Raw genomic sequence first — 21915 nt, 5'->3', positions numbered from 1 at the left:
TTTTTAAACGGAAGAAAAAATAGGATTCTGTTGCGTTCCAAAAAACGATGTACAGTAATCCCCCGCTCCATCGCGGTTCAGTTTTTGCGGTCCCGGTATATTGCGTTTTTTTTGTAATGTTATTTTACTATATAAATCATTAAAAATGAAATATTTTTGTGTTTTCCATAGCTCTTGCTCTGTCTCTCAGTATCTTTTATGTGTTTAAATGAGTTTCTATTGTTTTAAAAGTGTGTTTAAAGACCTTAAAATGCTTTTACACATACAGTGACAGTAAAATAAACATGCCTACAATGCATTTTAATAGGGTTTTTCTATTTCGCGGATTTTCACTTTTCGCGGCTGGGTTCGGAACGTAACCCCCGCAATGGAGGGGGGTTTACTGTATTGGATTGTGATGTTAACCACTTGCCGACTGCCTAACGACGATTTACGTCGGCAGTCAGCCCCTCACAGGCAAAGTGACGTAGATCTACGTCGCTAGCCTGTGAGGGTCTAGGGAGCGAGCGCGCGCCGCCGGAGGCGCGCTCCCACTCCCGCGTGGTCACGGACCCCCCCGCACGTGTGACCGGCGGACCCGATGTCCGCCTGTCACTCTGCGATCGCCGCTGCAGAGGGAGAAAGTCAGGCGGCTAGTGTAAACAAGCCGCCTGTCATTCTCCCCTGTGTAGAAACTATGTAGGACCGTTAATTACTGTTTCTACAGCTCAACCCACAGCCAATCACAGTTAGAATCACGCCCCTAGGGACACACACAGCCCCTCCCTCTCAAATAAAGTTAACCCCTTCACTACCAATGTCATTTTGCAGTAACAGTGCATATGTATAGCACTGATTACTGCAGTAATGTCACTGGTAACCCCAAAAGTGTCAAAAATGTCAGTCAAGGGTCCGATCTGTCCGACGCAATGTCACAGTACCGCAAAAAAAAATTGCAGATCGCCGCCATTACGCGTTAAAAAAAAACAACAAAAATGACAAAAATCTTTCCCTTTGTTAGTAAACGCGATAACTTTTGCGCAAACCAATCAAAATACGCTTTTTGCGATTTTTTTTTACCAAACATAGGTAGCATATAACAAATTGGCCAAAAATGTAAAAAAATTTTGATTTTTACATTTTTTTTGGGGAATTTCATATAGAAAAATGTGAAAAATATTGCTATTTTTGCAAAATTGACGCTCTTTTTTTGTTTATAGCGCATGATCAAAAAATCGCACAGGTGATCAAATACCACCAAAAGAAAGCTCTGTTTGTGGGAAAAAAAGGGCGTCAAATTAGTTTAGGTACAGCGTTGCACGACCGCGCAATTGTCCGTTAAAATCACGCGGTGCCGAATTGAAAAAAACCCCCTGGTCAGGAAGGGGGTAAAATCTTCCGGGGCTTAAGTGGTTAACATACCTCTTGGCTACCAGATCAAGATAATGCATATAGAAAGGGGTATGTAGTTTGGATCAGGAAAAGGTAGTAAAAAAGATAAGTGTAAGTTGTTTTAAATTATACTTTGTTGTGTACATTGATAAAACTTGTTGGAGAAAACAGCACACATAAAACTGCCATTTATAGGTAGGGTTCGTATTGTATGACTTTTGTTGTTGTAGAGAGACTGTCTCTGGGTATGAATGGCGGTTCTTTTTACTTTCCCCCAATCTGGTTGGGTGACTGGTATCAATACCATTTAGGAGCTGAACCCTAGAGCACTAGGCCGCAGTACCAAGGGTGCGTTAGTTGTAAAGGTAATCTTAAAAGTAAATTATTTGATGTAACTCACCAATCACATGACTTGTCTCAGGTAGACAGACCAGCTGCTTTATTTGTGGGCTGTGTTCTTGGCTTTGAAAAGTATCCACAAAGTCAGATATCTAAAGAGAAAACAAATATAACTCCTAGAAGTGTTTTGAGAGGCCTAATTATTTTGCTTGGTACTGTTGTAATGATTTGGTGTCAAGTTCTATAGTTGAATAATCAAGTAGGACATTTATGGCCGTATTTGGTAAAGAAAGGTAGTTAGCAATGGTGATGTATGCAGAGATGTATAGTAACGAAGTAGAACTACTTAAGTACTGTACTTAAGTACCGAAATGCGGTATCTGTACTTTCCTAGAGTAGAATTTTTTTCTCCTACTTCTACTTTTACTTCACTACATTTTTTCGATGATTTCGATACTTCTACTCAAGTATTTTTTTTTTGTGCTGCATAGTTACTCGTTACTTTTAAAAAAATTACCACTGCCAGAACAGTAGATGGTAGGTTGCATAAAGCTCAAAAAAATGTGTATAATGTCATTTGTAAATCAGCGCATACGAAAATAAAGGCTGTGTATAATAAAAGCTGCTATACCAAATCTTTCCAATAAAAAGAAAATATGAAACAAACAAATAAATGGTGCTACAGCGCTTAAAGTGCATCAAGAAACTACTAACAAACACAGGTTAATCATTTAAATAAATCATTTGAAATAATAAAAACAATATGATGTTCAAACTTTTGACTTATTTCTTTAATAACTACATAACACAGTACTTGTACTTCTACTTTCAGTACTTGAGTAGAAATTTTTTTTCAAAACTACTGGTACTTTTTACTTTTAGTACTTAAGTAGCAAATTTTTTGAAAAAACTACTTGCAATACTTAAGTAAAAAAAATGTTGAATACTTTAGTACTTCTACTTAAGTAACTTTTTCTGCGAGCACTTCCACTTCTACTCAAGTAATTTTTTGATCGAGCACTTGTACTTTTACTCAAGTAGAAATTTCGAGTACTTTATACAAGTCTGGATGTATGAGCAAAGCTGCATCAGCTCTCAAGAATTTTAGTTCACTGAAGACAGATCAGTAAAATATAAATTCTGATTAGCTGCTATGGATTACTAAAATTCTCACTTTGCTCTTTCCCTCACTGAATAAGTGCAAACGAATCCTTGAAAGCAATGGCTTTCCAAGGCCAAAGCTGCAAGGTCATGCAGCATTAAAGCATAACTCCGCTTTTGTTGAGAAAAAACATTCCCCTCTGGGTGATCTATAAGAGCCGGTTCACATAGCAGCGACCCGACTTGCCGGGGCGACCTCGGAGAGACCTGCACGGACTTCATATCATTGAAGTCAATGCAGGTCGCTCCAGGTCGCCCCAAAGAAGCTCAGGACCCTTTTTCTAAGTCGGAGCGACTTGTGTCGCTCCTATTAGAACGGGTCCTGTGCTAATCTATGGGCAGGCGACCCACGGCGACTTGACAAGTCGCCCCAGTGTGAACCGGCTCTAAACAATACAAGGATTGTAACAAACTTTGTTGAAGATTCCTACCCTTTGTTATTCTGAGGAAATCATTGTTTGTTCCTCTGTGCTGAATAGGTCTAATGGGAGTGGTTTCATAATTATCTATCAGCTGTGAAAGCTGCAGGGCACTAATGAGGAAATCTGCTGGGACTGCATCCCTTTAAACGTGTTCCTATTGGCAGTACCTCACCAAAAATTACATTATTATTGCGGGGGATGCCAGAAATCTGACTTGTATCTTAGGCTGGCCATACAAGAAAGCCAAAGGAAACGTTATACTGTGTTTGAGAGTGCAGAGATAGGGACTCTAGTGGGATGATCATACTGCTAGAGTCCCTGAGATCCATAACATAAATATCGTTATCATTTTATTGACTTGTATCTTAAGCTGGCCATACATGTTCAATTTTCATGTACAATTTTCTTTTAGATTTACCAAAAATATATAATATGAGATCAAAACTAAACAACATTTTCAATTGTATCCTATTAGGTAGGCTTTTGTACTACATGGTTGAAGGTAAATTTAAGGAAAAATGTACAGAAAATTGTAAGAAAATTGTATAATGTATGGCCAGCCTTAGGCAGACTTCTGGGAAAATTGGTGAGCCAATCACACAAGCAGGAAATTATATTTCTGGGGTGTGGTCAGTACACATTCTGTGTACAGAACAGCTCCAGGTAGCCATATTGCATTGCATTATCAGAAAATTACAACAGCTGCAGATTGAAAAGGAACGGTAATTTTTAATAACATTCAATTACAATATGATTAGTGTCGCAATTATATACGCTATATTGTTTTTTCTTTATTTGCTTTTTTTCCCCCACGAAAGTGGAGTTTCCCTTTAAGTACATGAGAAGCCTTGAAGTCATTTAGTATAAATGAGAAGCAGCTAATCGGTAAGGGATCGAGTTGCACAATCCTGGCTGAATATTTAGGGCACATAAGGAGGGGTTTTCCACTTCTTGATTTGTATGCAAATCAATCATATAACCTAGCTTTTCAAATGGTTATCAGATGCAATGTTTTGTTTTTTATACAAATTAAAACACATCATTTATTGTAAACCTGGACCTATCATTATGCATGAAGCTTTTGCTTTTACAACAGCATTTTTTCCAACAAAAGTAAAGACTGTATCACTTACTACATCCCCAGATCGTGGGTCCAGAACAAGTGGTTGACTGTTCCCACTGGTAATCCACACTGCCTTCACCGATGCCACGTAACACATACCGGTGATTTCACCTGCAAACTGGCGAAGCCTCTGGATTAGCTGACCATCTTGTGACCAAACCCCAACTGTGCGGTCGAAAGATCCTGTCAAAAACCTGGTAAAAATGATTGGTGTTATGTTTTAGGGACAATTATGTAAATTATAAATGAAATGTATTACGGATTATGCATTTTGAATATTTCATTGTACTTTGGGTTTTTTTGTATTGTTCGAGGCCGTCATACATGGCACTTAAAGTATATGCATCTACCTTGTACACTCCCGGTCACGGATGAGTAGAAGGTGAGTGATTCCTGCATCATGAGCACGCAAATTACAGTGTACGGCTCTAAGACAAATCTTTTCTGGGGTCTGATATGTGTCCAATATCAAAAACTTTCTGTCGTATCTAAAAAAAAAAAGAAATACTTTATGCTTTATACCTTTAATTATGACAATGTCCTCATTTTACATACGGTAAACGAAATATGCTACATGAATTAAACATGCAGCGTGTAAAAGTTTCTATTGTTAATGAGACATGTGAGAAAAAGTTGTTCTAGGACTATCTGAATAGGCAGCAGGCCACCTCCTGGACTATTTCAATGGAACATTTATTAAACTTGCATGCCTAAGGAGCTTTGTATGTGATTGAATTTTTGTCCACTTCTCCAGTGTGTCTTTTTGTGACAGCAGAAAAAAGCTTTTGCAGTGTTCACAGTCTATGTACTGCTTGTACTATCTATGCTTTAAAGCTCAATTCCCTTTTGTTTCACTTCTTGTTAATTGCAGCAGTTATCTAAAAGTGCCAGCCAGCATATAATATCTCTTAAGTGGGGTACACACTAGTAGAAAATCTGCCGAAAATTCCCGCCCGAGGTAAAATCGTACGATTTTCGCCTAGTGTGTACACAACTTTCAGCAGCCGATGCCGACATTTTCAACGAAAAAACGGAGGGACAAACACCAAAATTTTTATCGTCTGTCCCGAGACGACCAATTTTCATTTAATGTGTATGCAGTACGTCCGTGAAAAATCGGATACGAAAGACCGTGCATTATCTGAAGTTGCTGACGACCCAGAAGTCTAGGAACAAATGTCCAAAAAAAAAAAAACGGACAAGAAATTTCGTGAACATTTATGCACTGTCAACTAAAAACGGTAATGAACGGTGAGCAAGAGAGAGAAAAATCGGAGGATGTTTCGTCTGATTTTCGTCAACTGTGTATGGGCCTTTAGGGGGGGCTCTGGTGGAGACCACTGTCCATAGGTTCACAGTTCGTCCAAACTACTAGAGATATTGCAAGGTAGTTCCCCTCTCAGTGTTGTTTTTTTTTTGTATTACAGTATTTTAGGTTACAGAGAAAGCCAAAGGAAAAGTTAGACTGTGTTTGAGGGTGGAGAGATAGGGACTCCAGTGGGATGATCATACTGCTAGAGTCCCTGAGATCCATAACATAAATATCATTATCATTTTATTGTATAACACATCAAATATCAGACCGGCCAGATGGCTATGGGCTATACAGATTGATATCTATCAAAGACCTATATATACTATGGGGATATTTTGGATTCCCTCCAATGTAAAATACTTGCATGCAAAAGGGATCTGCTAATACTTTAACATATATTGCCATTTTGGTTGGAAGAAACCAACCTAAATTCTATACTTAAACCTCCACAAATGGAATCCCTTATATCTGCAGTCAGTCTTCAAGTTCTTTAGGCAGGGTTGGAACTGGGGGAATGAGGGGATTGGTGTAGTTGCCCAAGGCCTCGCGGCTCTAAAAGCCCCCTTTCCAACAGCAGTAATTTAGTATTACAGCTATGCTCAGTCACTGTAATGCTACAAGTTGAAAAGTCCATGCCCTGCAGTGATTGCATTTAGACATATAAAAAATTATGTACCCGCTGCTCTATACAGATCTCTGTGTCTTCGCAGCTAATTGCGGCTCTGTCACGGGACAGAGCTGCAAAAAGAGCCAGGGGTGAGCTACTTTCTTTGAAATTCTGCATAGCAACTCAATAAATTGTACTTTCATGCTTTCTCATAATGCAAGTTTTTAATGTTGATCTAACAAAGAAGATGAAAATATTTCCTTAGTGCAGGGGTCTCCAAACAAAAGGCCAGTTTACTGTGCTTCAGACTTTAGGTGGGCTGGACTATGGGCGGTGCAAGTAGAAAATGCCCCAGCATCAATAGAAGTAAACAATTCCCCAGGTTTTGTGGTCAGTAGGAGTAAAAAAATTACAAAGCACGCATGGTCAGTAGGAGGAGGGATAATGCCCCATCATTGGTACTAATGGGAGGAAAAGAGCCAAATCATTGGTGTCAATGGAAGAAATAGTCTATCGTTGGTGTCAGTGAGAGGAATAATGCCCCACTACTGGTGTCAGTGAAAGGAATGGTGTTGATAGTGGGAGGTATAATGCTTCATATCAGTTGAAGGATTAGTGACCAAGGACAAAGGATAAAGGCAAGCAAAGGACTAAAACTGGCCCGCGGGCTGCAGTTTGGAGACCACTGCCTTAGTGAATAAAGTGAATCCGTATTAACTTTGAACACCAGAAAAAAAAACTTGCACGTGATTGGATGACTGAACACACATTCACATTCTTCCCAACTGGCTTTGCTAAAGATGGGCATAGATGAGTTGAAGATCGGCTGGTTCAGCAGGGACCGAACAAATTCTGATTAGTGCGTGGCCGTCCCTGTTAGGCAGAAGTCAATCATTTGATCAACTTCTATGAAAAGGATAAGCTGGAAGCAACTGATCCGTGTATTCTAACAGTGGAGAGTACCACTGTCAGAAAACAATGTCTTGGCGAAGAGCATACCTTCATCCTCCTTGCTTGTTTGGATAGAGAAATCTGTTTACTTTTTTTGTTCAGCACACCGGTTGAAAGAAAAAAATACCTGTCTATGGCCAGCTTTAATAAGAATTCTCTACTCCTTGAGAGTACCCCTATTAGTCAGCCATCTCATTGAAATTGACCATTATGGCTATGCTATATCTCAATTGTTGTCAGAAGATTAAAGTTTAATAAAGTGAAGGTATGCTTTTACACAATTTTTGGCATGCTACAAAATGCAGAATAGTTGTTTGAATTTACAAAGTTTGTAACATTATTTTCCTTTTAGTTTATTTTGTACTGTACATACCCTACTGTAAAGATCTGACTGTCCAATGATACAATACATGATACGATGTCTGCATGCTGATGGTCAGAAAAGCTCTTCTTTAGGTTGATCACATGTCCACAGGTTTTCTGCTCATCTAGAGGGTAGATTGTAAGGTGATTCTTAAATCCACACACTAACAAATGACGGCGAAAATTTATGGCAAGGCTAAAGATTGGACTTCCCAGCTGAAAAACAAAAACACAGAAAAATTGTATTTTATATAGATGTTTTTTTTTTTTTTTTTTTTTTTATAAAACTGGAATGAAGAGTATTGTGCATCACAGCCATTTAAAATTCACACTGCTTTTCCTAACAAAAGTTAGGTGGTACTGGTAACATTGGTAACGGTGCGCCAATCTAAAGCAATAGCCAGGAGTGAAGGTATAGTCACCTTGATTTTATCCAACACAACTGCTCCAGAAGTCCATACAATAAGTGTACCATCATTGGAAGAGGAGAAAATGAGCTTTGTATCTGCCCAGTACAACAGATTAGTGACCATTCCTGAATGTTCACAAGCTGACTGAGACAAATTGCCACTGTCCAGATCCCACCATTTGATCAGTCCATCTAGAAATAGGAATCAGATATTGCATTTGTTATTTACAAACTACTGTGAATAGGCTTAAGTGGCAAAAGAAAATTCATTATATCAACCAGAAAACTGCTAGTGTCATTTTTTGCTAAAGTCAGTAAAACAATTAAATTAACCTTAAAGTAGAACTATAGGAAAAATGTTTTTTTTCTATTTTGGATAGAGTAAGGGACAGTTATAACCCCTGTCAGTGTTTTTATATTTTGTCATCTGGGTCCCATTGGGGAAATTTACTTTACATTCACTTCCTGTCCCATAGCCAAAACATGAAGTGAGAGGAAGCCCATGCAAATTAAGGGAATCCCTTGCCCCCCTCTTCCCCAACCCACTAGAAGTAATGTCCCCATTGGACGATTTCCCCTCTATTTCTTTCTTGGGACAACCCAAAATTTGGGATTTTCTTTTACTTTTAATGATAAAGGTAATCGGGACAAATAGAGAGGGTGACTATTTCTAATGGGGGCACAAACAGCTTTAAAAACAGGTGTTCTAATCTATCCCCACTCTATCTAAAACTAAAAAAAACTTTGTCTTTTAGTTATACATTAATTTAATTTTTACTGTATGTTATCTGATTTTGTAAGCTTTTAATGCTTGCTTATGCATTGAACTAAATATCCTCCAGCAGGATCCGTATGTATCACTCTGTCCTTCTCGGAAAGGCAGAAAGATACCTGGTGATTACTAGTAAGTACGCCGCACATTAGTTGAATATGTGTCATCAGCCAGGGTGACTTGCTTGTATAACTGTACCTCTTGTTGGTGGGTGCTGCTCCCCTGCTATATCTACTAGCCTCTGAGCCTAACTTCAGACCGTGACATTTGATCTTAAAGTAGAACTTTTTTTTTTCAGTTTGGCAGATTTTTTTTTCCGCCATCGGTGTCCCATTGGGGAGATTTCCCTTCACTTCCTGTCCAAAAGCCCAAATTAAGGTAATTCCTTGGGAATTCACCAAGTCACCAGAACTTCCATGTCCCCATTGGAAGCTTTCCCCTCTATTAGGCTGGCCATACATGTTCAATTGTCAAGTACAATTTTCCTTTTGATTTACCTTAAACTATGAAGTGCAAGGGCCTGCCTATTTGGACACAATTGAAAGTTGTTTAGTTTGGACCTCATATTATATTTTTTTTTTTTGCTAAATCTAAAAGAAAATTGTACAAGAAAATTCTGGGAACAGTCCAAAATTTGGGATTTTCTTTTACTTTCAATGACAATGGTAAACAGAATAAATAGAGAGGATGAATCTCCTAAATGGGGGCACAGACAGCAAAAAAAACTGACAGGTGTTATAATCCCTCTCCACTCTATCCAAAGTTAAAGAAAAAACTTTTGCCTTTAGTTATACTTTAATTTCCATTTCCTTAAGTGCCGGTTCACACTAATACGGCTTGTCAAGCGACTTGGTCAGCCTGGCAAGTCGTGCACCGTCACAGTCATTGAGTAGTACAGGACCGGTTCTAATAGGAGCGACACAAGTCTCTCCGACTTAGAAAAAGGGTCCTGTACTACTTTGGGGTGACCTGGAGGCGACTTGCATTGACATTCATTTTATGAAGTCCGTGCAAGTCGCGCCGAAGTCGCGACTTCACAGGTCGCCCCCTAAGTCGGAGGAGACCTAGTGTGAACCGGCACTTAAAGATATCTACAGTTACAGATGTGTCAAAACATTAGATGATTGCCTCCCGATCCCCCTATTTTAGGTAGATGGTGTCTACACGTGAAAACCTATCCAGCCAATAAATCCCAAGGGAAAAATCTATTTGCTGGGTTGTATTATATCCCTGAGATACGGGGATTAATGTTTGTATGCATGCCTTTGTACGTTTTTGGGCAGATGAGATCATTTTCCAATGTCTGTCCACCCCTGCCATCTATGGCCATTTCTGACCTCATTAGAATGTCAGATTAGAAAGTATTTATGTTTCATCAAAATTGCCACAAATTTCGCACCCAAGATAGGTGACATTCTGACTTTGGAGTTACAGTCTTGGTAATGGGTGTGAATTGTCAATAGGGAGTACCTTCAAAGCCTGTGAGAAATTCCCGCCTTGCTGAGTGGTACCCAAGTGATGTAATGGATCGTTGGTGGCAGTCTCGCACGCTAAGGTGTTTCTGCATTGCCATGGTGACAGCTCCAATATAACTTTCATCCAAATTGGTGCCTGTTCATTTTAGTATAGAATAAAAAGAAAATGCAAAAAATTCTGAATATTAAGAGTAATTTATTAGTCACTGATCATATGTGGATGTAAAAACAGATCATGCAGAGTAACTACTGTATATACGTCAGAAAAAAAAAATTAACCTCTGTTGGTTCGCATTTTATATAATGGTGCTGTTATTTTTGTATATTATGATAACTGATATTGATAAATGATATTGTCAGAAAATTACCTTATTTCCTTGTATACTTTTTACTTATATACAAGAGGCCATTGAGTGCTCTAAGCAGCTTTTGTAACAGCATGATTGTTTATCCAAGATGAGATATTTCTAAAGAATCTCAGGAACCTTTTTATGGGTTTTAATGACCTTTTGGCTTTAGTATGTTTGTAGCTTTTCTCCAGACGTAAATCTTTTTGCTAATCACTTTTGAAGGAGAATTTCACTACATGCTATTTTAGTATAAGATGATCCCATAATATAACCTTGATCCAGCTTAAAAAAAAAAAAAGATTTTGCAACCCAAAAAAACATATTTTTTATAGGGCTTCGTTTACTGATGTTTATACTTAGGATCTTGTTGACCGAAAGACCCTGAGTAAAATGTTCCGTAAAGACCTTGCATATGCATGCAAATAGGTGCGTAATTGTGCATTTGTGCATACATGTGTAAAATTTTTCATTTCTTCTAATTGCCAGTGTTGCTATATCTGCATGTATACATGCATGTGTTGGTAAAATACTGCACTCAAACATACATTTTTATTTTTTTATTTTACAGTTCTGTGTGCTGTATTACTAATCTTTACGCTGGTGTGTACAATGTTTCATAGACCAGTATTTCTCAACCACTTTTTTAGTCAAGGCACCCTTTAAAATATTGGACAGTCTCGAGGCACCCTCTATAATTACGGACAGTCTTGAGCAGGGGTCTTCAAACTATGGCCATCCAGTTGTTCAGGAACTACATTTCCCATCATGCCTAGTCATGTCTGTGAATGTTACAGTTTTACAATGCCTCATGGGACGTGTAGTTCCACAACAGCTGGAGGGCCATAGTTTAAGGATCCCTGGTCTTGAGGCACCCCATCCTAAAATCTTCAATCTTAGATTGGTTGCAATTATGTGCATTCTATATCACCCGAACATGGACAGTCCTTGCTTACCTTAAGCAGGTCCGTTTGCCCTCTGCCGGTCATTACCATACTCACCATTGAGCTTTTCCAAGGTACACACCATTTTTACTTAATTTGAATACAAAGCAGTAGACACCTCTACACACAGGGTTGAGCGAATTGGTGACTCAAATGACTTTATCATACGTCACCCGCTCCCCATAGTAAGCTCCTAAAACAGAACCCCAGTAGGTGCCACAGGTGCCAGGCAAGGTTGATGCATTTGCATTTCATGCACAACCGACACCGACCCCAGGGGTCGGCCATCAGCTACCGAGTCTCAATCTGTAACTAGGTAGTTTTTTATTTTTTGTATCTATCCTATTGATTTCCATATTTTTTGTATGTACTGCACCCAAATTTAATAAAGGTTATATTTTGTTTTTGCACAAACCAATCCCTGTGAGCTCTTCTTTAGCAACCTTCCAGAGAGGGTACCTTCCCTCTCTCTATCTTTGTGTTTTTGGTTACATGCCTGGTTGCGTAGGGTTCCCGGATCAAACTATCCGTATGGGTATGCTTCAATAAGGTCAGAATCTACTGACCTTAAGGCGACTGGATCCCATCCACAGCACAGCCTTTTATCCGTAGGTCTATTCTACATGATCACCTAAAGCTTCAATACATTCCCCTGTGCATTGGCCATTGAATACATTTCCATCAAGAACATATACAAATGGAATTAAAGCTTAGTACATGCCACTAGTGGGTTGAACCACTATACTAAAAATCTGATGTTAGTACAGCGATCTCCCCTGCTGTTCTATTGTGCCTCCCCCGCCAGATCACTCAGGTAAGCGCTGACAGCCATTGGCTAAAAGCACTGATCAGGAGCCTGTTGGCAGCTGGTTTTCCAGCATGATCGTCCAACGGAAGCCGGCTTCTGTCAGACCGGCTGCCATACACACAGGCCAAATGTCGGCCGTTTTTCTTTTTGAACTGCCCAGAGTTGCCCGACATTTGGCCCGTGTGTATGGGGCTTAAGAGCATCAAGCTTCAAAGGGACCTGGCTTCTTTATGTCCATTCTCACATATACAGTATCTCAGAAAAGTGAGTACACCCCTCAGATTTTTGTAAATATTTTATTATATTTTTTCATGCGACAACAATGAAGAAATGACACTTTGCTACAATGTAAAGTAGTGAGTGTACAGTTTGTATAACAGTGTAAATTTGCCATCCCCTAAACATAACTCAACACACAGCCATTAATGTCTAAGCCGCTAGTAACAAAAGTAAGTACACCCCTAAGTGTAAATGTACAAATTGGGCCCAAAGTGTCAATATTTTGTGTGGCCACCATTATTTTCCAGCACTGCCTTAACTCTCTTGGGCATGGAGTTCACCAGAGCTTCACAGGTTGCCACTGGAGTCCTCTTCCACTCCTCCATGACAATATCATGGAGCTGGTGGATGTTAGAGACATTGCGCTCCTCCACCTTCAGTTTAAGGATGCCCCACAGATGCTCAATAGGGTTTAGATCTGGAGAAATGCTTGGCCAGTTCATCACCTTTACCCTTAGCTTCATTAGCAAGGCAGTGGTCGCCTTGGAGATGTGCTTGGGGTCGTTATCATGTTGGAATACTGCCCTGCAGCCCAGTCTCAGATAGGAGTGGAACATGCTCTGCTTCAGTATATCACAGTACATGTTGGCATTCATGGTTCCTTAATGAACTGTAGCTCCCCAGTGATGGCAGCACTCATGCAGCCCCAGACTATGACACTACCACCATCATGCTTGCCTGTAGGCAAGACACACTTGTCTTTGTACTCCTCTCACCTGGTTGCTGCCACACACGCTTGACACCATCTGAACCAAATAAGATTATCTTGGTCTCATCAGACCTCAATACATGGTTCCAGTAATCTATGTCCTTAGTCTGCCTGTCTTCAGCAAACTTTTTGTGGGCTTTCTTGTGCATCATCTTTAGAAGAGGCTTCCTTCTGGGACGACAGCCATGCAGACCAATTTGAGGCAGTATTGCAGCGTATGGTCTGAGCACTGACAGGCTGACCCCCCACCCCTTCAACCTCTGCAGCAATGCTGGCAGCACTCATACATCTATATCTCAAAGACAACCTCTGGATATGACGCTGAGCATGTGCACTCAACTTCTTTGGTTGACCATGGAGAGGCCCGTTCTGAGTAGAACCTGTCCTGTTAAACCGCTGTATGATCTTGGCCACCGTGCTGCAGCTCAGTTTCAGGGTCTTGGCAATCTTCTTATAGCCTAGGCCATCTTTATGTAGAGCAACAATTCTTTTTTCAGACCCCCCAGAGAGTTCTTTGCCATGAGGTGCCATGTTGAGCTTCCAGTGACCAGAATTAGAGAGTGAGAGCGATAACACCAAATTTAAAACACCTGCTCCCCATTCACACTTGAGACCTTGTAACACTAACGAGTCACATGACACCGGTGAAGGGAAAATGGCTAATTGGGCCCAATTGGGACATTTTCACTTAGGGGTGTACTCACTTTTGTTGCCAGTGGTTTCGACATTATTGGCTGTGTGTTGAGTTATTTTGAGGGGACGGCAAATTTACACTGTTATACAAGCTGTACACTCACTACTTTACATTGTAGCAAAGTGTCATTTCTTCAGTGTTGTCACATGAAAAGATATAATAAAATATTTACAAAAATGTGAGGGGTGTACTCACTTTTGTGAGATACTGTATATTACTAAATCTGCTAATGTGGTGGATTGGAGGTTTTCTCAATGCGTTTCTCAGAAATTATTCTGCTTCTCCAGGAGCATAATACAGACTCATTTTTCATGCCTAAAAAACATTGGGGCAAGTGCAGGGACGCAAAGAACAGGAAAACCCGACATGAAAGGCTGGCCGTGAACACAAGGGTATTCTACATGATCACCTAAAGCTTCAATACATTGCCCTGTACATTGGCCATTGAATACAATTCCATCACCTCATAAAGAACATATAAACATGGAATTAAAGCTTACACCACTAGTGGGTTGAATGAAAACAAAACTGGCAGCTCAGCCACTGCACTAACAATCTGATGTTAGTACAGCGATATCCCCTGCTGTTCGATTGTGCCTCCCCCGCCAGAACACTCAGGTCAGCGCTGTCCGCCATTGGCTTAAAGTACTGATCGGGAGCCTGTTGGCAGCTGGTTTTCCAGCATGATCGTCCGACAGAAGCCGGCTTCTGTCAGACCGGCTGCCATACACACGGGCCATATTTTTTCAATGAATAACATTCAATCTGCAAAGAATATAGCCCTGTTTAATCTTGCCCCATTTGCATAGAAATAATACACATGCAGTTTAGATGGATGAGCAGCTATACAAAGTTTTAGAAATACACCCCTTGACTGTCAGGATCCTTTCACAATCTAGAGGTCACAACAGAGACCATGAGGTCTTTTCACAATTTGTTTTTGTATTCAACATTGTGATGTTGGCTATAGAATTATCTTTTATCATACGGACATCCTATACCAGAGGGTAGTGTATTGTCTACAGTGTATTTTTTACCATAAATTATGAATTTACAATAAATATATAAAATTAATACATACACCCGTAAATGTCATTCAGTTAGTCTTTACAAGTGCGATAGCATTATATAAATTGCTTACTAATAAACCAGTACACATTTCTGGTTGGCTTACGAAACTAGCGGCCAGTTTTTTTTTCTTTTCAATAAATAGCCTTCGATCTACAGAGAATATAGCCTGAGAACATTCAGAATTTACATGCAGTTTTGATTAAAGAACAGCTATACTTTTTTTTGGTTATAATTTGGTTGTAATTTGGTTAAGCTTTACACTTACTTTATTATTTTATAAATTGTTTTTTTTACAAAACTGAGACAGAAGCCCAATTATATTAACATGTATTATTGCATTAACCGGTTGTGGTCCACCCTATAGCAGTTTTACTGCTACAGGGTGGCACCTGGGCCCTGGATCACGTATATAAATCTCATCCAACACTTTCGGGTAGGGGGCGCGCATGCGCGCTGCTGGCAGCTCTCTTCCACTGTGATTATACACAGCGGGAGCTGATCTGCGAGTACTGCAAACTCAATGTTCACCGGCACCCGCTGATCGGGAGGAAAGATACAGAACAGCAGATTACTCAAAGCAGAAGCCAATCTGCAGGTGGCGGGCACTGGATGTCTGCCGTCACCCGCCAATCATCAGGCAGAGACAAGGAAAATAGCTCTGCCACTGTAAACTAGGCAGATCGCCATTCTGATGGGAGGGAAGGGATGGAATTTGTGTTCTTGCAAAGCAGGGAACAACAAATTCCATCTTTCCCCTAGCAAAAGCACCTCCCACAGTACACTAAAACATTAGCTAGGAACACAGTATACCCTTTGATCGCCTCTGATGTTTAACCCCTTACCGGCCAGTGTCATTAGTACAGTGACAGTGCATATTTTTTAGCACTGATCACTGTATTAGTGTCACTGGTCCCCAGAAAGTGTCAGTTAGTGTCAGAATGTCAACTACAATATTGCAGTCCCGCTAGTCAGTGATTGCCACCATTACTAGTAAAAAAATGTAAAAGAAAAAAAAAAATATCCTATAGTTTGTAGATGCTATAAATTTTGCACAAATCAATCAATAGACGCTTATTGGGATTTTTTTTTTACCAAAAATATGTAACAGAATACTTATTGAAAAAATTAGATTTTTTTTTTTATTTTTTTTATTGGATATGTTTCATAGCAGAAAGTAAAAAAAATATGTATATATATATATATATATATATATATTTTTTTTTTTTCCCCAAAATTGTCAGTCTTCTTTTGTTTATAGCGCAAATAAATAAAAAAAAAAAAAAAACACAAAGGTGATCAAATACCACCAAAAGCTCTATTTGTGGGGAAAAAAAGCACAAATTTTTGTTTTGGTACAGCGTCACACGACCACGCAATAGTCAGTTAAATTAAAGCAGTGCCATATCGCAAAAAATGGCCTGGTCATGAAGGGGGGTAAATCTCCTGGAGGTCAAGTGGTTAATATATAAACAAAATATTGATACTAATGTGGTACATTATTGTCATATTACAGTAGCAGTACAGTACAGTAGCAACATAAATTTGCATGGCAATATCACAGAACCCACTGAAGCTTGTTTAGCAAAGTGTGTACAGGACTACCTAAGGCTCCATGCACACTAGGGTTTTTCTTTTTTTTTTTTTAGCTCCTAGAAGTTGGTATTAGCATTTTGCACACTATACACACTACAATCCATGCACACTACTTTAGGCTTTTAGCGTTTTTGAGCTTCAGCGTCTAGGAGCAGAATTTTTTTTTTTTTTTTTTAGTTTTTGTAGAGTTTTTGGAGCGTTTTTCCAGCATAATGCTCCTAAATGCTGCTAGACGCTTCTAAACGCTTCAAAACACTACTGACAGCATTTTTTTTGCTTTTTTTCCCTTTTTTAACCACTTGCTGGCCGCCAGCAGTACATATACAGTGGTAGGCTCTATTGTGCGAAACTACGTACCTCTATGGTGCAAAAAATAAAAAACGCAGAAGTAATCAAATAGCACCAAGAGAAAGCTCTATTTGTGGGAAAAAGGGACATCAACTTTATTTTGGTACAGTGTCGTGTGACCGCGCAGTAGTCAGTTAAATTAAAGCAGTGCCGTATCACAAAAAAATGGCCTGGTCACGAAGTGGGGAAAATCTCCTGGAGGTCAAGTGGTTAATATATAAACAGAATATTTATAGTTATGTGGTACATTATTGTGATATTACAGTAGTAGTACACGGCAGTACAGTAGTAGTGCACGGTAGTACAGTAGTAGTACATGGTAGTACAGTAATAGTGCATGGTAGTACAGTAGTAGTACATGGCAGTACAGTAGTAGTGCACAATAGTAGTGCACGGTAGTACATTAGTAGTACGCGGTAGTACAGTAGTAGTGCACAGTAGTAGTACACGGTAGTACAGTAGTAGTGCATGGTAGTACAGTAGTAGTACATGGTAGTACAGTAGTAGTGCATGGTATTACAGTAGTAGTGCCCAGTAGTACAGTGGTAGTACACGATAGTACAATAGTAGTGCACGGTAGTACAGTAGTAGTGCACAGTAGTACAGTGGTAGTACACGATAGTACAATAGTAGTGCACGGTAGTACAGTAGTAGTGCACAGTAGTACAGTAGTAGTACATGGTAATACAGTAGTAGTTCACAGTAGTACAGTAGTAGTGCGCAGTAGTACAGTAGTAGTACAGTAGTAGTGCGCGGTAGTACATTAGTAGTGCTCGGTAGTACAGTAGTAGTACATGATAGTACAGTAGTAGTGCACTGCAGTACAGTAGTAGTGCACGGCAGTACAGTAGTAGTGCACAGTAGTACAGTAGTAGTACATGGTAATACAGTAGTAGTTCACAGTAGTACAGTAGTAGTGCGCAGTAGTACAGTAGTAGTACACGGTAGTACAGTAGTAGTGCGCGGTAGTACATTAGTAGTGCTCGGTAGTACAGTAGTAGTACATGATAGTACAGTAGTAGTGCACTGCAGTACAGTAGTAGTGCACGGCAGTACAGTAGTAGTGCACAATGGTAGTGCACGGTAGTACATTAGTAGTACGCGGTAGTACAGTAGTAGTGCACAGTAGTAGTACACGGTAGTACAGTAGTAGTGCATGGTAGTACAGTAGTAGTACATGGTAGTACAGTAGTAGTACACGGTAGTACAGTAGTAGTGCATGGTAGTACAGAAGTAGTGCCCAGTAGTACAGTGGTAGTACACGGTAGTACAGTAGTAGTACACGGTAGTACAGTAGTAGTGCACAGTAGTACAGTAGTAGTACACTGTAGTACAGTAGTAGTGCCCAGTAGTACAGTAGTAGTGCGCGATAGTACAGTAGTAGTACACGGTAGTACAGTAGTAGTGCACAGTAGTACAGTAGTAGTACACGGTAGTACAGTAGTAGTGCACAGTAGTACAGTAGTAGTACACTGTAGTACAGTAGTAGTGCGCGATAGCACAGTAGTAGTACACGGTAGTAGTACAGTAGCAGTGCACAGTAGTACAGTAGTAGTACACGGTAGTACAGTAGTAGTACACGGTAGTACAGTAGTAGTGCACAGTAGTACAGTAGTAGTACACTGTAGTAGTGCCCAGTAGTACAGTAGTAGTGCGCGATAGTACAGTAGTAGTACACGGTAGTACAGTAGTAGTGCACAGTAGTACAGTAGTAGTACACGGTAGTACAGTATTAGTACACGGTAGTTCAGTAGTAGTGCACAGTAGTACAGTAGTAGTACACGGTAGTACAGTAGTAGTGCACAGTAGTACAGTAGTAGTACACTGTAGTACAGTAGTAGTGCGCGATAGTACAGTAGTAGTACACGGTAGTACAGTAGTAGTGCACAGTAGTACAGTAGTAGTACACGGTAGTACAGTAGTAGTGCGCGATAGTACAGTAGTAGTACACGGTAGTACAGTAGTAGTGCACAGTAGTACAGTAGTAGTACACGGTAGTACAGTATTAGTACACGGTAGTACAGTAGTAGTGCACAGTAGTACAGTAGTAGTACACGGTAGTACAGTAGTAGTGTACAGTAGTACAGTAGTAGTACAGTAGTAGTGCACAGTAGTACAGTAGTAGTACACGGTAGTACAGTAGTAGTGCGCGATAGTACAGTAGTAGTACACGGTAGTACAGTAGTAGTGCACAGTAGTACAGTAGTAGTACACGGTAGTACAGTATTAGTACACGGTAGTACAGTAGTAGTGCACAGTAGTAGTACACGGTAGTACAGTAGTAGTGCACAGTAGTACAGTAGTAGAACACTGTAGTACAATAGTAGTGCGCGATAGTACAGTAGTAGTGCACAGTAATACAGTAGTAGTACACGGTAGTACAGTAGTAGTGCGCGATAGTACAGTAGTAGTACACGGTAGTACAGTAGTAGTGCACAGTAGTACAGTAGTAGTACACGGTAGTACAGTATTAGTACACGGTAGTACAGTAGTAGTGCACGGTAGTACAGTAGTAGTGCACAGTAGTACAGTAGTAGTACATGGTAATACAGTAGTAGTGCGCGATAGTACAGTAGTAGTACACGGTAGTACAGTAGTAGTGCACAGTAGTACAGTAGTAGTACACGGTAGTACAGTATTAGTACACGGTAGTACAGTAGTAGTGCACAGTAGTACAGTAGTAGTACACGGTAGTACAGTAGTAGTGCACAGTAGTACAGTAGTAGTACACGGTAGTACAGTAGTAGTGCACAGTAGTACAGTAGTAGTACACTGTATTACAATAGTAGTGCGCGATAGTACAGTAGTAGTACACGGTAGTACAGTAGTAGTGCACAGTAGTACAGTAGTAGTGCACGGCAATGTCACTGAACCCATGGCACTAAATAGCAGGCATGAGTTTGTTTATCGAAGCGTGTACAGGACTACCTAAGGCTCCATGCATACTAGAGATTTTTTTTAAACTCCTAGAAGCTGGTATTAGCATTTTGCATACTACACACACACTACAATCCATGCACACTACTTTAGGCTATTAACGATTTTGAGCTTCAGCTTCTAGGAGCAGAAAAAAAGTTGTTTTTGTAGAGTTTCTTCAAGCTTTTCCAGCAGAAACATGCCGCTAAACGCTTCTAAATGCTACTAACAGGTTTTTTTTTTTTTTTTTTTAAAAGACCTGCAAAAACGCTCCTAAAACGCAAACGCTCCTAAAACGCTACTACAAAAAGCTATTACCAGTGTTTTTTTATCCAGCATTTTTTCCAGTGCTATTTTAGTTTAAGAAAAATGCTAGTGTGCATGGAGCCTTAGAGTGCTGTACGCACTTACTGTGAAAGTGATCATCCATGGAATATTAGTCGCTTTTCATCACAAATGACCATAATCATTAGCATAGACCAGGCAGGACATTCCGGAATGTGCTGTATATGGGCAGTAAAAGTCCATTGCAGTGTCATCAAGTGTCATTACCTGCATCAGACTCTTCTCAACACTCTTTAGGTTGGGGACGACATGTTGCATTCAACTTGTGTTTGGGACATTGTATTATTTCCTGCGGCTGTCTCTATGGGAACTAGTTTCCACACTCTTTTGTCTGCTTCTCTGAAGAAACACATTGCTTCAGTCCTCCTCCCAAACGGCCATGGCTGGGCGTCTCTCTTCTTTAGAAACCATTTGACTATTCTGCTATATTTCCATGAGAATTTGTTTATTGGATTTGGATTTGGGATTAACTTTATTTTCAGTCTTTTGTACTCTTTTCAAATGCTAATTACCACTGCTAATATTAAAACCATTTGCATAACTCAAATAAAGAGTGCCATTAAAACAAAACAATCCCTGTAGAGAAAGAAACTACTGCATTGAAATTTGGGAAGTATGAGAGAACAACCACAAATGCTGATAAAATAAGCAAAAGCTGCTTCAGCTGAAGAAGAGAAATGACATGAGATTGTTTAAAAAGGAGTTCCAACCTGGGGAAATAAATAAATAAATAATAAAAAAAGTTTAAAGTCAGCAGCTACAAATACTGTAGCTGCTGACTTTTAATGTAAGGACACTTACCTGCCCAGGGATCCCGCAATGTCGGCACCCCAAGCCGATCAGCGCATCGGCTGTGGGTGCAGGCGTCGGCATCTTTGCTAAGGAAAACAGGAAGTGAAGCCTTGCGACTTCACAGCCTGTTTCCTACTGCACATGCGCGAGTCGCGCTGCACTTTCTGAATGGTCCTGCTGTCTTCCGGGACCTGTGTGTCTCCCAGAACGAAGCAGGGGAGAAGGAGGAGGGGCCAGAGATTTTGTAGATCAACGCTCAATGATTGCGGCAATCTTACCTGGAAGTTGGGCGCGGGTATTCCCCCCTCCCCCCGAAAGGTGCCAAATGCGGCAACGGAGGGAGGAAGCAAACAAGTGAAGCTTCCCCTTTTGGGTGGGTCTCGCTGTCTTCTGGGACTTGTGTGTCTCCCAGAACGAAGCAGGGGAGAAGGAGGAGAGGCCAGACATTTTGTTGATCAACGCACAACGATTGCGGCGATATTACCTTGAAGTTGGGCGCGGGTACCTGATTTTGACAGGTATCCACTCCCCCCTGAAAGGTGCCAAATGTGGCAGAGAGGGAGGAAGCAAACAAGTGAAGCTTCCCCTTTTGGGTGGGTCTCGCTATCTTCTGGGACCTGTGTGTCTCCCAGAACGAAGCAGGGGAGAAGGAGAAGGGGCTAGACATTTTGTTTATCAACGCACAATGATTGCGGCGATCTTACCTGGAAGTTGGGCGCAGGTACCTGATTTTGACAGGTATCCACTCCCCCCCGAAAGGT

The 21915-nt window shown here is 40.3% G+C and overlaps 1 protein-coding gene across 2 annotated transcripts in view; it reads right to left on the bottom strand.

Moving 5' to 3' along the window:
* The window catches only part of LOC309555147 (uncharacterized protein), a 68230-nt gene extending 47486 nt beyond the window's left edge, over positions 1–20744 (bottom strand). Inside the window, exons 1-7 of one of the 2 annotated variants that reach the window (XM_082256988.1) lie at positions 20570–20744; positions 10304–10444; positions 8075–8253; positions 7663–7868; positions 4767–4904; positions 4427–4610; positions 1772–1862 (exon numbers count right to left, since the gene is read on the bottom strand). In XM_082256988.1, the coding sequence (XP_082113114.1) occupies positions 1772–1862; positions 4427–4610; positions 4767–4904; positions 7663–7868; positions 8075–8253; positions 10304–10406 (901 nt within the window). In that variant the 5' untranslated portion in view covers positions 10407–10444; positions 20570–20744. The other variant, XM_082256987.1, reaches the window with a different exon arrangement.
* Between the last annotated feature and the right edge of the window lie 1171 nt (positions 20745–21915).

This window comes from Pelophylax lessonae, assembly GCF_965119305.1.
Source record: "Pelophylax lessonae genome assembly, chromosome: 4".
In the NCBI taxonomy this organism is placed as follows: Eukaryota; Metazoa; Chordata; class Amphibia; order Anura; family Ranidae; genus Pelophylax; species Pelophylax lessonae.
Note: the sequence above shows the minus strand (reverse complement) of the source record. Positions and strands in the feature narration are given on the sequence as shown.